Below are 15,571 nucleotides of genomic sequence, written 5' to 3'. Positions count from 1 at the left end.
TTTCCAATAATAAACATGATGTGTTAATTATAAAAGAAACATTCTTCTTAATACTAACAGGTTCAATATTTAAAAAAAACAAAACATTTTTATTGGTACCTATCAGGATGATTTGTTCCTTTCCAGGAAGGGGGTTGTTTTGGGTTTTTTTTAATTTGCACATCTTTCGAGTTTCATAACATTTTTTTTTCCAAATGCAGTACAAAAGATACTGCTATTAATAGAACCCTTTATACCTCTGACAAGTATTTGATTAGATTTCTGTCTGATCACAATTCCATTCTTTTACAATGAAATTGTATTTTTACTTAAAGATATTGACGACTGTCTACCAGATCCTTGTGAAAACAATGGCACTTGCACAGATCTTGTCAATGACTATCAATGTAATTGCATGCTGGGATTCAATGAGACAAATTGTGAAAACAGTAAGCACTTTTAATATAAACCATTCTCGTCTCTGAAAATATGTATATCTGTTATGTGCATTATACACTCATCATTTCGGATATCTATGAATATTCCTAACATACTTGTAAGAGCAATAGAACATGTTTAATTCTAATCAATTAATATCGTTGTTATGGTACAGACGTACATGTATTTAATGGAGCAAACTAAAATGATAGAATGTTTGAATACTTCGTACTTTTTAAATTTGAGTCTTTAGAAAAAGGATTTGATTTGTTATATCTGCAATTTTTTTCTGTTGATGTGGAATTTTTTAATGCACACGATACGCTAATTTACAAATATTCTTTATAATTCGAACGTAAATTAAACTTTAACTAGTCATGGCAGTAGATATTCTTTTTTCTAAAATGAATTTGTCAGTGGTTTACTGGATTGATTGAAAATTTATTGAAAAAAGATCAGATTTCTCTACGAGGGGTGTTCAATAAATAATGTCATCCTTGTTACAAAAATAAAACAATAATTTTTTTTTAATGGTTGCCTTTAAAATACTCTCCTTTATCAGACACACATAATTTCAAATGATTTATTTATCCAAGCTTGGAATGCATTCATATAATGTTTTGGGGGGAATGGTATCCATTTCCCGATAAATGGCAGAGCCCAAAGCATTTCTTGGAGCATATCTTCTTCCTGACAAGTGTTTTTTTGTAATTTAGAAAAAAGAAAAAAAGAAGGGAGAATATGTAGGATGGGACAGAACATGAACCTTTTCTTTTTCCAAAAATTATCTCACAATCTGAGATTTATTTGCCGGTGTGTTGCCATGAAGAAGTCAAATGTTGCGAGTTCTAGACTTTGGTCGTCCTTTCGTAATGTCTCAACTTTTTTTCAGCACATTATTTTTATATACATATCCCAGGATGATCGGCCTTTTGGTATAGCAACTTACTTTAATTTTTGTAGATTTTTGAATCATGCGTGAAAAGAAAGTAAAAGGTCAATTGAACCCTGTAAGTTATGGAATCTGATTAGTAGCATTATTTATTGAACGCCCCTCGTTTTACATGTGCATAACTGGTGAAAGAGCTTCCAACAATTAAGGGAACTTCATAAAGTACCGATTAGACCCAACCTAAAAGAAAGTAAACCCAGACTAAACCCTGGGTTTATTTTCTGGGTTTACTCTGAGTTTACTCCGGGTTTACTATAGTGGACCCCAAATAAACCCAGAGTAAATCCAAAGGTAACCCAAAGTGGACACAGTGAGTAAACCCGTTCAGAAGTGTACACCTGGATGCAGACACTAACTGTGTAATCGAAATATACAAGGGACAGGAATTACAGGCAGTGGGGTGTTAAATAAAAGTCGGGACGCTTAATTCACACTTCAGTTGGTACACTTGACCTCAAAAGCAGTTTCCAAGTAAACCCAATGTAAACCTAAAGTAAACCCTGAGTAAACGCGGGGTTTAGTTGGGGTTTACTTTGGTGTTATGTTGGGTCTAATTGAGACTGTACATTTCACAAGTTTAAGAAGAATTTCTTTTTGATCATATTATATATTTAAGGATGAACTTTCACTTGAAACATAGATATTGATGACTGCCTACCCAATCCTTGTAAAAACAATGGAACTTGTACAGACCTGGTCAACGACTACCAATGTGATTGCGTTTCTGGTTACAATGGAACAGATTGTGAACACAGTAAGCACAAAACAAATGCATATTTTTTTCGTCTTTTGAAATATCAAAATCTTTTTGATTGTTCACCTTGGTTAAGAGCTTTGTATGTTTTTTATTACAGATATCGATGAGTGTGAAGTTCAACCATGTCAGAACAATGGAACTTGTATAGATCTAATTAATGAATACCAGTGTCACTGTACGGATGGATATAATGGAACGAACTGTACAACTGGTAAGTTTAAAAATATTACGTTTAGTTGGTGGTAAGTACATGTATGTAAGAGTTGGGATTGGTATTTATTTAATGATATTGTTGACAACCGGATTGTTTGTTGTATGTGTTTAATTGCTTTCATTCTTCAGATGTAGACAAAATATCTTTTCAACAAGTCATTTAAAGAGATTTTTTTTCTATATGATATCTGATATATTCTGATGAGATTGATCAACCCAATATATTTCCGTAGTGGGTCAGTAACTAACCTATTAAGTGTTTTGTTTTCCCGAGGACTATCAAGCGACATATACATTGATAAATAGCGGTGATCTACGCAAAGCCATGTACAAGATGCCTTACATCTCGTCCAATAAAACTCATTTAAACAAAATTATTAATACCACCTTTCAAATACGCTTTAAAAATCTTTGCTTCACCCATATCACTTACAATGTTTTGTTGCTATTCAATTATAAACCTCTGCAGAGATTTGAGCTAACTTAGACGCTGCCATTTTGTACTGCTCCAGACACAACAACGTGACGTCAATATTCAAAGGGCAACTACTCTAAATATTTTAAATACTTACTGAACACGATTTCTGTGTTAAATAATATGAATAATCGAGATGAGTAGGTGAGGCGGCGGCCAATAACGGCCATATTGCCTAATATTAATCCTCAACGAACCTACATACAGTACTGATCAGACCCAACCTAACAGAAAGTAAACCCCAACTAAACCCTGGGTTTACTTTCTGGGTTTACTCTGGGTTTAATAGAGTGGACCCAGAGAAAACCCAGAGTAAACCCCAAGTAAACCCAGAGTGGACCCCGATCAGAAGAATACCCTGAAAGCAGACGCTACATGACTGTGTATTCGGAATATACAATGGGCAGGAATTACAGGCAGTAGGATGATAAGATAAAATACAGGTCTGTTTCACACTTCAGTGCGTAAAGCTGACTCCAAAAGCAATTCTCGAGTAAACCCAAAGTAAAACCCGAGTAACCCCAAAGTAAACCCCGAGTGGACCCAAATTTTCAAAAAAGTAAACCCAAAGTAAACCCAGAAAGTAAACCAGGGGTGTTAGGTTGGGTCTGATCGGTACTGTAGAGATATATGAGGCAATCACGTGCCATGTTTAATCCAATGAAAATGTGACATTTCAGTCCGAGGAAAAACAAATATATATATATATATATATATATATATATATATATATATATATATATATATATATATATATATATATATATATAACAACGAGAATAATTGTTATGGGTGACTGAAAATAAAAAAAATCTTCAATGAACAAATGTCTTAAAATTAACACCTCTATAAATTCAGATATTGATGAGTGTGCAACTCAGCCATGTCAGAACAATGGATCTTGTCTAGATATTGTGAATGGTTATCGGTGTTTTTGTACCAATGGGTTTACTGGGAAGAACTGTGCAAATGATACATGTAAGTACGAATATATTCAGATATATATACATTTAGTTTTCAAATAAATATTTCTACGTTTGATAAATTGTGATAGTGTTTCACTGGATTGAAAATTTTACTTTTATGATAATTGAATAACAATAAATTGTACAGGCAACAGACAAAATAAAATCGGATTGACAGTGCAACAGGAAATGCGCTTTTGTTGACTCCTCGACCTCATTTCCGTAGAGGTTTTAGGATTGCATGATGCTATTTATTTGAATTGCATTTTAAAGCCAGTTTTGAAACAGCATTCTTTAGGATGATGTTCATACGATTTTTCGCAATGAGTTCTCTAATATTTAAGTTTTATGGGTTTTAAAGTTGTTCAAAGAAATAAATAGAAAAACAATGTTTAAAATAATCTTAAGTCCTTTTAACGAACATGATTGGGAAAGGCCGTCAAATTTAAAAACATGTGATTTAAAAAGATTCCCATATATTAAAAAAGGACGAGAACTACTATCTGATCTTGTAAAACACAAAATGTGTTCCGACGACCTACGCTTATGTGAATCGAACCACAACGTTATAATAAATTCATGTTTTCTTCTTTAGATATACTACAAGTACTAAACTTCGAAAGCAGCAGCTCCGTATTACATGAAGGAAAATCTGTCTGGTTTAAATTAGAATTAAGAAGCAAAACGATGTATGAGTTCCACTGGTTTCATACTGGATACTTGATTGCTAATCCATCAAGAAGATACAAAGTGACGTCACTTGAAACAGAAAATAACACATCAATACATACTTTGCACATTGCAAACGTTTTACAGCGAGATATGGGTAATTAAACAATATATAATTGCGCGTCTTTATTCGGTGTTTTGTAATTCTTAAGGAAAAGTAGATACGGTTAATGTTTTTTTCACCCGAAAAATTGTAGGAACATGGAAAATCTCAGTGTCAAATATTGTGACAAATGCATCAAGGAATTTGACTCTTAAAGGTAAGAAATGTTATAAAACAAATTCGGAATTATTTTCAAGTATATTTTGTTGATATTTTTATATTTTTTATCTAGAAAATATGAAAATATTTTCCATTTTTCGATATACTTTAATATGAGGAAATGTGTTAGACTTTAGGATTTTTTTCTTAATAATATAAACATGGTTTTGTAAGATTTAAAGCTTGAACCTTCATTGTAGCAAGTTGTATCGCCATGCAAATTCAATTTCATTGTTTATGTTTAGTTATTCCTAAATTGATGCTTAAAATGAACCCAGAATACGACTTCTCAATATTGAGGGGTGAGGAAATAAGTCTTCAGTGTACAGTTACAAATCCAGAGGCTTTGTTGGATGTGACCAATGGAAGTCTTGTTATGACAAAGGATGGATCTGCATTACCAGGTCAATGTTCTAATACAAAGTAACATTTATATTCAATTTAAAAAAAACTTATATGAATGGGATGATCTTGTGCAATTGATTTTGTTCCTTGCATGCATTCTCCGTCGTGCGTCGTTAGTCGTCAAATCGGTCGTAAATTTATGGACAGTTTTTTTCTTATCAGCAAATACTAATATGACAAATAACTAAATATGAGTACATGGCTGACTTTCACTGTGTTGTGTATAAGGTACAGTGGGGATTCAGATAGTCGGACCTCAGATATCCGGAGCTCCAATTTACGGTCGATTTTATTTTGGAACATATTTTTTTTATAATTTATTTAGTCTCATTTATCTGGAATTCTGCGTTCCGAATCTGGACAGTCTTTTTTACCACAAAACACTACACATTTTACTTCATTTAATTGGACGGTAAAATTTGATGATAACCCGTTTAATACAATAAAAAGATGATACCTGTAAACTGAGTTCTACACCTTTTTTCCGTGCTTGGCCCCCATGAGTAGCTTTTATAAACACTATATAAAATACTTTCGATTTGCCAACAGTGCTGGCCAGAAAGGGTTTATCACGCTATACTGCACATGGCTTGGATACCTCAACCTGTCAAGTGCTATCGCTTTTTTAAACATCGCTTTATTTCAAAGAAAGAATGTGCTTACTAAATCAATAAAACTGGAAAGTTTAACATAGCTCTGTCACCCTTGCGAATGTGTTTGGAATGGTTTTTTTATCATTGCTAAGTATGAAATAAATCCAGAGGTACTCGAATGAAAGTTCACAAGAATTCACAGAGATATGCTCAGTTTCTGTGAAATTTCGAGCGGAAGTTTAAGTGCTCTCAAAAAACGTAAGGACTGGTCGTTTTTCATATCATATCATACTTTCATTTATGTTAAAACATGAAAATCTATTAGTAAGATATATGTCTTTTTTCATCATCTAGAGTTCTTATATCTAAACGATGATATTCAGAACAGAGTTATCGATCGTGTTCAACCACTTTACACGTGGTTGAAAGTATAAACATTGGGTTGCTTAATAAAATCATAGCCATGTTTGCGGGTTTTGGCGAGCAATACCATGCTTTTAAAAAAAAAGAACGGGTGTCTATTTTGTATAAAAACTTAGTATATCGAACTATTTTCAAGGAACATTCTGCATAAAATATTATAGTCTGTTTCGCTATTGATGTTATTACTAGGTCAGGCAAGGATCAAAAATTATTCCTGAAATAGAAACCGCTACTAAGTATGTTAATTGTTGCATGAGCAGAAAAAAACCTATAATTTCTATTATCTTATTTATTTCTAGAACTCATTTGATTCCCCAATTATTGAAGATACATTTTTCAAATCATTAACGTTTGATTTTATATTTGACTACAAGTATCCATAGATTCTATGAAATAGATTATAAACAAGAGGCGCGATTTTTACTGCGAAACTGAAAGGGGCAAATAAAACCACGTAGTCTAAATTTAAATGTCAATAACCTTCGCAGGGGGTGTCTGTGGTTCTACTATATTCAAAAGTTATTTTAAAACGAATTCTTTCATGAATGCCTTGTTAGATTAAGTCAAAACCGGAAGTTCATAACGAAAACAACTGAAAGCATGTCAATTTTTCGGAAGTTCATTGGTGGATCTTGCAATTTTCCAACCAGTAAATGTTAATTTTATCAATGATATCGATGTTTAAAGAATAAAATAAATAATTTTTAAAAATAAATCATGAATTATTGTTGAAATTAGTGTGTGCAGAGATAGATAGTTAAAAATATAACGTCAATGAGCACATATCACACACCTGGACACAATGAATATAGATTCTATTTTTATTATAGATCGGTTGATATTTTTTGTCAAAATAAAATAAAAAGCAGGTTAATTTGAATTTAAAAATTTCAAAAAAACTTTTATTTGCTGCTGTATAATACAATAGGTAAAAAAATCGTAAACAGTATAAACAACGGGGCCATTTTAATCAAATATAGCATCATTAATGACAATAATAGACACATTTCAGATATCCGGACATTTCACCTACGAAGACAATTGGACTTTGGAAGAAAAGTGTCCGGGTAACTGAGGCTCCACTGCATATCATGTTCCATGTCCTCTGACCCTCTCCTATTAGCACTACTTTCTCATAAATTGTCGAACATATGAACACAAAAATATTCAGATCTCTTACATTAATCTTAAAAATTTTATTTATGCATGATGACCAATTTCATAACGTGCAAGATGCAAACTTGTGCTCTTATAACACCAGCATTCAGCGGAAAACCCACACATACCCATACCTTTATTATATAATCCATTGCCTATCTAATGTCTCACGTACACTCTCAAACAATCTTCAACAGAAATTATATAACATTATGAATACTGTTTAGATATACTTACAAATGTACATAACCAGATAGATTTCAATCTATGCTGGAAAACCACATATAAAATTCACAGGATGGTATTTACTTATTATGATGCATTTCTAAAGATCAATCACGAGGCTGAATTATAGTCGAGTGACTGTTTAAGCTCGCTGGTCTTTTTTATCTATGTCAAATTTACAGATTCATTAATATAAAAGCATTTCTGTTAACGCTTGCAATATTCTTGTAGATGTTGATATTTCAAATTTTTCAACAACATGGAAGAAGTATGCAGGAATGGAAGTTGATTCTGGAAGATATACGTGCAGGCATTCTGGTTACTATGTTCCTGTGAATGTTTCTGTGTTTGTAACTGTCATTCAACCTGGTAAGTTAAGTTTAAAAACTGTGTTCTTTATCCTTAAAAATCACATGTTGAATCATATGCTGACTTTTTATTTTTTTTTTAAATACTTTTTAAAAAAATTAACCCCACAAACTTATCATTAAGTTGAAATCTCATTAACCATATAAAGATGCATATAAAATTATATTGATTATGATTTAGAACAAAAGAGATGTGAAAGTGAATGGTCAGAAGGTGTACTCTGGAATGCTACACTTGCTGGAACAACTAAACAGGAACCTTGTCCATCAAAACAGAAAGGTAGCACTGATTTATAATTCTAAATTATTACAAATTTATTAATATAACTTTTATGTTTAAAGCCACAAATGTATTTATGGGTGGGGAAAATATATAATATATAAATATAATGTGATACATTCTAATTAAGGAACTGCAACGAGATATTGTGAACCACTTGGAATATGGGCATCGCCTAGCCTTATCAATTGCACAACGGAAGCTTTCACGAATGCATCATTACAAGTAAGTTGTCATATTCCTAAGATATGAGCATAAATATAAATATCTTTACATGAATTTATGTAATTTCAATCCTTTATCTGGTGTGACTGATTCATTTATTATGAGCAATTCCTCATATTTTGGTAAAAACCAGTTGGATAGTTTAATGGAAGATGGTATTCAAAACACCGACAAGGTGCAAGAGACAGTCAACAACACCTTACAGATGATGAAAAACCTTACATCATCAACCAATGAACTCAGTGCTGGGGATCTAAGCTCCTCTCTGGACATCTTAGAGAAAATTGTTGACATATCCAACTCCACAGGGTCAACTATCGAGAAAGAGGTTATTTAGTAGCTAAATTACCCATATTTAGCGATTATTTGAATTAAAACTTGTTTTCTCAAATGGAATAAACAATTAAGGGTAATGGACAAGGTATTAGTTTTTTTTCAGTATACTAGGATCTCCAAAGGTCCGATTTGTTTATATTCCCATCTCCCCTTTAGCAGGTTCAATAAAATTTAAAAAGCCTTATTCATAGGGTATCTAGAAGTATATCTACAGAAACAAATAATATTGACAATTTTTGAATTGTAGCGTGTATAAATAAAACTGTCAGTTTGTTGGTTTTAGGTTTTCAACTAAGTACCTGTAAATAAGATGCACTTGATGAAATAAACACTAAACTTACCATCTCTAATGTAGTCAACAATGTGTTTTGTTTTATCTTATTTTCATAAAAGCTTTTTTTTTTTTACTTTAACATACATTTTTGAGTCATTAGAAAGTTTGATTACTGAATATAATGTTATATAGTTTTTTTGATAAATAAAGCGATCATATTCCATTTGCAATACATAATGACGTGGATTTGTGTTTCGTAAATATAACTTGATATAAATAGCGAGATCCAACGTTTGTTTTTAATTACATAATGATTTTGCTTCATTACCTGTTTGTTTTATATTGTACTGAAATGATTTTGGTTTTTAAGGTGTTTTATGCTGTTATTGACAACGTTTTATCAGTTAATAATTCCAAATCGTGGACAACAGTCAGTGAAAAGGTAAATGTTTATTATTTTTAAGACATTTGGTGTACTACTCAATAGATTTCGTGGTGGCTCAATTTTCGTTGAGTTCGTGGGTAGTAATCAGTAGTGAGTGTACATTTCTTACTAATACAGGGTAAGTTTCATAATCTTTGTACATAGTTTAAACCAAGTTTGTTCATTATACACTTAACTCCTTGTTAAAAAAATATTGGAGGCAGTACGTTTAAAAATCACCTCCCCCCTCTCTCTTATTTAAAAAATGTGTCCATTTTGTTTATTTTGCATTAATTAATTACTGCAGTAGATATATACAGATTAGTATAAGAATCTAGATCTAAGTATTAGAATGTATTTGTATTCTATTTGAGTCTGTTAAAATCAAAGAATGTTTTAAAGATGATAACAAAGTTGATTATATTCAATCATGAATTCTACTTTTCGAACATTATTCTATCTCTCGAACAGTATGCTTAAACAACAAATTTTTCCTATGATAGAAAAATGTTTTTGTTTGCAGTTGTATATTTTGAATATTTAAATAACCATAAAATGCTTATTACTTTAATATATAATAATCAATTGAAGATTTTTTTTACAGTAAACGATGTTACATAATTACTGCATTCAACAATAAACATTTTGTTATGATTTTAGTGTTACGTTTTTAGTTATAAATTGTACAGGACTAATGCCATTTATTTTATTACATTGGCCCCATTTATTTTAGACCCAGAAAGACGCAAGCTCTATCCTGAAGAATATGGAACGGCTTAGTGAAGTTGTAATTCGAAGCGACAATATTACGGCAACACAGTTCAGGGGCTCGAATTTTGGTACATCTCTGAACAACACTTAATAAACAAGTTTTATTTTCCAAATTAACTATAAACTAAAGTATTCATTTTTCTTTTTAAAAGAGCTTACGATTAACCAAACAAAAATAGATGAATCTGGGCTACGTTTCCCTGATGTATCAACAAATAACCTTTCTGGAAGTTCCGAACAAACTCCGACGTACTTCGTATTGCCAAAACAAGACTCGAAAACAGAAAAAGGTATAAAATATAGTATTTAACTGGATACAACCTGCATTATAATGAATGTGGTAAAAAATCAAAATTGTTTATTCAATGAATTTTATGTCCATATATTACTTATAGATTTTAAAATACAATGTAGTTACTAGATAAAAATATTCAATATCTCATTATCTGATTCATAATCATGTATTGTCATTTTAACAATATATCAATCTTGCTTTTTCCTTTATTAGCAATCAACTATGTAGCGGTTATATATAAAACAATGTCAAATATTTTGCCATCTGACTCTGATAGGTAAGTCTTCCTATATTAAGTTGATAGCTCTACATGTATTTCTTTTAGTCAAATTTTCAAGAGTGCTTTTTTTTAAATTTAAATATCTATTTACACTATCATTAGAATATTTCGAAAATTTAGATATCTAACAGACTTATAAGTTAGGTGGAAATGTTACGTGAATGTTTTGTTGAACAAAAAATCATAGTGAGAGGTACAAGGTTATCATTTGTATCGATTTTAAATCAAGCAGTGATCAAATCAGAAGGGACCTGGATCAGACATCTACGAAGGAAGAATTTGTCAATTCTCCAATATTGTCCCTTACAACACAAAATGATCTAGGGGTTTTGATTCCACCTCTAAATCTTACGTTTGGACACGTCTATATTGTAAGATAAAAAATCAGTATTTCAATTACCTGTGTATATATATAGTGTTTTATTTGTATATGGTGATTAGTTGTATTATAACTGTTCTACTGTTGCATGATTTTTTAAAAAAAATAACTGCGTTTATAATTCATCATTATATATCTTTCACTTGCATTTATCATTTGATATTATGTGTTTGCTTTAGAACGAATCCAGTAATATGCAAGCGGTATGTGTTTCTTGGGATTTTACCAAAAAGTAAGTTAAAATAAGACTAGCAAATTTACATAAACGTTCCTTTTCACCTACCTTTTTTACTACCTTTAAAACCTCGATTAAACGAAATTATACGCAGTTTATCGCACACTAAATCCCTAAGTAATACGTCTTACTGTTTTAATTAGCAAATGGACAGAAAGAGGATGTAAAATGAACCAAAGTGACAATAAAAGAACAGTTTGCCAGTGCAACCATCTAACTAACTTTGCCATTTTGATGAGACCATATTCTCCTGTAAGATACGTCGGGTTTTTTTATATTTGTTTGTTTGTACAGTTTTAAAATAGCTTTTTAATGTAGGCACTGACTATTTTTCTCTTATTAAGGCGACAGAAGACAAACAATCGTTGAAAACGATGTCCCTGGTTGGGGTGATTCTCTCCATATTCTTTACAGCTCTTACTTGTGTTATCTACACCATGACGTGGAGGTATGTTAAATGTGAATTTGATAAGTTTATACACAAATACTTGTATCTATTTAATGTCATTAAACATGATCTAGAATCCAAAACTCATGTAGATAGTGCGTATATTTTAAATGTATCTTCAGATATATCAAAAGTGACCAAAACATTCTACTGTTAAATCTCTGTGGATCGTTGATTCTATCATACGTGATTTTTATATCCGCTGTGGAACAGACAGGAAATGAGGTATATATATATTTGTTTAAACATTTGTTCCATTTACCAGTAACATTTACAATATGAAAGATTACTGTGGTTTCATTAATATTCAAGGGTATCAATTTTCGTGAATAAAGTGAAAATCACAGTTTCAAGGACACGTAAATTCGTGGCCAATGACCCTATTAATACAAAATGTTAATAGAAATTGCACTTCAATAAACATTTAATTTCGTGGATCATCTTTTAACGAAATCCACGAAAATTGGTATTCAACGAATAATGATGAAACCACAGTAGTTTGTTTTCAAGACATAATTATATTACATCCTTTAGTAACTGTTGAATTAGTTACAGTGTAATTATTTTAATGCACAATAATATACATCCTGAAATTTTAAAGTATAAAAACACAAATATTATGTTTAATCTATATAATATATGTCCATAAATGTACAAGCGTATAATTAATGATAGAAGAAACATATTTCTTTTTATTTTGTTAATATTTTAGGGTGCCTGCATTGCAATTACAGCAATAATTCACTATCTTTTCCTGGTCACCTTCTTCTGTATGCTAGGAATGGGAGTCTATTACTTCATGAGTATTACAGTCACGTACTACGCCATGTACGTGGCAAACAACTTCAAGTCTATATCAAGGGTTCACTGGTTTCTCTTAACTATATATGGTAAGTAAATTTTAACACCTCCCTTTTTCAGCATATTTTGTGTATTTGTTACATTAAAAGTTTAAAATATGTACATTTCTAAACTTATCTATAACAATCTTGTGAGAGAGATTGTTATAGATAAGTTTAGAAATCTTAGATTTTAAACTTTTAATGTAACAGGTTATCGATTTAAAATTTACAAGCTGTAATGATAACTTAAGGGGTTTTTTCTATCAGATTAATTACGCAATTGAGTTTGTAACAAAAAAGAGGATATAACAAAACAAACGGAGATGCTTTCATTTGACAAAAATGTTAATCCTCCTAACACTAGTCTTTGATGTCTTCTTTACTTAATCTCCAGGCAAATTAAATAATTGTTGGACAATAGAAGTGTGAAATTATCGTAACAACTATATATGTGAATGTTTACTTTTCTGGCATGTCATTACTATCCCTTTGTCATAAAAAAACAATGTCTTTCAAAAAAATAATTGTAAGGAGAATGTTTTAAGATCTGGAAGAGAACGGTTGGGCTAACTGTGCTGGAACCCCGCACGTTAGCATAGAGTGTTATGTTTGGCTAACTGTGCTGGAACCCCGCACGTTAGTGGAGTGTGTGTGATATCGGGCTAGCTGTGCTGGATTTCCGCACGTTAGTGTCGATTTCGTGCAAAGAATTATATCGGACTGTTCGTGCTGGAATCTCCGCACGTTATTAAGTTGTTCTCTCGGAACTCCAAGAATCGGTTTTCACTGGAATCCCATGTACCGTATATATACCAACTTAAATACAACTTATTGAACTTTTGTTTCGTATTGGAGTTTTTTATTCAGCGTAAACTTGAGCAAGTGTAACGAATTAAGCTTTTCCCTGAATTCACCATATGGATTTTAAGAACTTTTACATTTCAATTTACAGTTTACAATACAAATCAATTACAAAATACGTTCGTGAAAGTTGGGTAGTATTTTAGTAGAAAGCCGAGTGGCATGCTACTGGGCTAATCGCAACTTCACGGAAAATTCGCGATATGAACTTTACCTCTAAAATTCGTTGGTGAAATATTTGATAACAGCGCAATTTTGTATAAAACAGATTGAAAAAGAATTATTCCTTACTTGACTTCAAAATTCAGTCAGTCACCTTACCGATGAATGAATTAGAAAGCCTTAATTGATGTATTATGACGTATGCTTCATTTTGTTTTTTGTTTTTTACAATAGACAGTCATTTTATATTCATCAAGGGCCTTAAACATCCGTATTGATTTTCTTATTTTGGTCTGTAAAAGACGTTCTTACTAATCTACGTCCAGATATTTATTTTTTAAAAAAGATACTCGTTGATGCATAGATTAATGTCATTGTACCCTTGATTTTATGAAACGAATAATCGCCTTATAAAATAGCAACCACAAACTTTTCTTAAAATGTAAAAGAAAATATTTTTGGCTTTAAGGATTTGAATAACCCTTTGCGAAGAATTTTAGCAACAGCTTTTTAATTGAAATAACATATTAGCTTTTAGTACTTAAGGTCGGACGACACGTTTCTCGAACACTGATTATTATTTCATCAAAATTTCAACGACCTAATAATATACCAATTACAATTATTATTATTATTTATTATCATTTAAAAAAAAAAAAAATATATATGTATATAATTATATGTAAGTGTTTTTTTATATCAGCAACTCAAGTGTATTTTCAATAAGATTTTCTAGGAAATTGCATATTCTAGTATCTTGCACAAATGCCTGGTAAGGTACATTATTTTTTTCAAAGAAAGCTTGTCAAAGTAGTAGTAAATCAATAACAAGTTTAAGGAAAAAATTATATAAAATCAAGGAAAGTGTCGTCTGACCTTAAGATGTGTTGATTAGGCCTATATCAAATATTTAACATTTTAAATGATATATAGGTCTTGAAAATTAACCGTTCACCGTTGCGTGAGATGTATATTTATGCTACATGGGCTTTTGTTTTGAAATTTAAATAAATGTTATGTGTTTGCTTTTATTCTCTGTTTTTTTTTTATTTTACAAAATGTTGCTATACAAATTTAATTTTCATAACAGAACATATTATAAAGCTTATATTATTTGATTTCTATATTTGTGAACAGGAGGTATTAAACCATATAAAAAAAACTTGTCGAAATCCTCCATATATTCAATTTATTACAGTTTTGTTAAAACAATATCAGAATGTAATAATATTAACGTGCAAATTTAAAAAATTGTTTTTTTTAAATAGAAGAATAGTTAAATTACTTATTCATTAATTGATGGTATTAAGACGCTATCTAAACTAGATCATCTAGCAACTGCTTTTAAAAACACCAAATGTTATGTTATTTGCTATAGCATTAACAATTGAATTGTCCTTAAACATTACTTAATGAAAACAAAGGAATTGAATAAGTTTGTTTGTCTTGTTAATTAATAATTAACACTTTGCGGTACAACATCATTTACTCTTTCCTTGTTATTTGTTGTTTTATTTTATAAATCAACATGATTGTTTCTTTTACAACATACTATGATTGGTTTAAACATCCATGTGCATATCAATTATATTATACTTTGTTTTCAAATTCAGAATGTTGTTTAATTTTGTATTGAATCTATTTTACTAGCAGTTTAAAATATATCAATTTCAATTTACGTGTGCGTGAAAAAATATATTTTATATGCTGAAGTTCTATATATATATATATTGCATACAGGTCTTCCTGTCATTATTACAACAACAACTCTTGGAGCGTTCTGGGGAAAAGATTATCACCTTAAATATTAGTAAGTA

General features: G+C 30.9%; 1 protein-coding gene across 1 annotated transcript in view; it reads left to right on the top strand.

The window, feature by feature from the left end:
* The window catches only part of LOC105332879 (uncharacterized), a 33,206-nt gene that overhangs the window by 12,773 nt on the left and 4,862 nt on the right, over positions 1 to 15,571 (top strand). Inside the window, exons 14-35 of the mRNA XM_066085224.1 lie at positions 315 to 428; positions 2,010 to 2,123; positions 2,224 to 2,337; positions 3,673 to 3,792; positions 4,375 to 4,605; positions 4,706 to 4,768; positions 5,016 to 5,174; positions 7,806 to 7,943; positions 8,124 to 8,222; positions 8,353 to 8,447; positions 8,581 to 8,775; positions 9,428 to 9,499; positions 10,215 to 10,320; positions 10,405 to 10,542; positions 10,761 to 10,824; positions 11,057 to 11,198; positions 11,386 to 11,438; positions 11,585 to 11,693; positions 11,786 to 11,889; positions 12,012 to 12,114; positions 12,602 to 12,779; positions 15,495 to 15,564. Of these exons, the coding sequence (XP_065941296.1) occupies positions 315 to 428; positions 2,010 to 2,123; positions 2,224 to 2,337; positions 3,673 to 3,792; positions 4,375 to 4,605; positions 4,706 to 4,768; positions 5,016 to 5,174; positions 7,806 to 7,943; positions 8,124 to 8,222; positions 8,353 to 8,447; positions 8,581 to 8,775; positions 9,428 to 9,499; positions 10,215 to 10,320; positions 10,405 to 10,542; positions 10,761 to 10,824; positions 11,057 to 11,198; positions 11,386 to 11,438; positions 11,585 to 11,693; positions 11,786 to 11,889; positions 12,012 to 12,114; positions 12,602 to 12,779; positions 15,495 to 15,564 (2,581 nt within the window). The remainder of the gene's footprint in view (positions 1 to 314; positions 429 to 2,009; positions 2,124 to 2,223; positions 2,338 to 3,672; positions 3,793 to 4,374; positions 4,606 to 4,705; positions 4,769 to 5,015; positions 5,175 to 7,805; positions 7,944 to 8,123; positions 8,223 to 8,352; positions 8,448 to 8,580; positions 8,776 to 9,427; positions 9,500 to 10,214; positions 10,321 to 10,404; positions 10,543 to 10,760; positions 10,825 to 11,056; positions 11,199 to 11,385; positions 11,439 to 11,584; positions 11,694 to 11,785; positions 11,890 to 12,011; positions 12,115 to 12,601; positions 12,780 to 15,494; positions 15,565 to 15,571) is intronic.

Source organism: Magallana gigas, chromosome 5 (genome assembly GCF_963853765.1).
Source record: "Magallana gigas chromosome 5, xbMagGiga1.1, whole genome shotgun sequence".
In the NCBI taxonomy this organism is placed as follows: domain Eukaryota; kingdom Metazoa; phylum Mollusca; class Bivalvia; order Ostreida; family Ostreidae; genus Magallana; species Magallana gigas.
The sequence above is the reverse complement of the archived record's forward strand: the minus strand, read 5'-3'. Positions and strand labels throughout refer to the sequence as shown.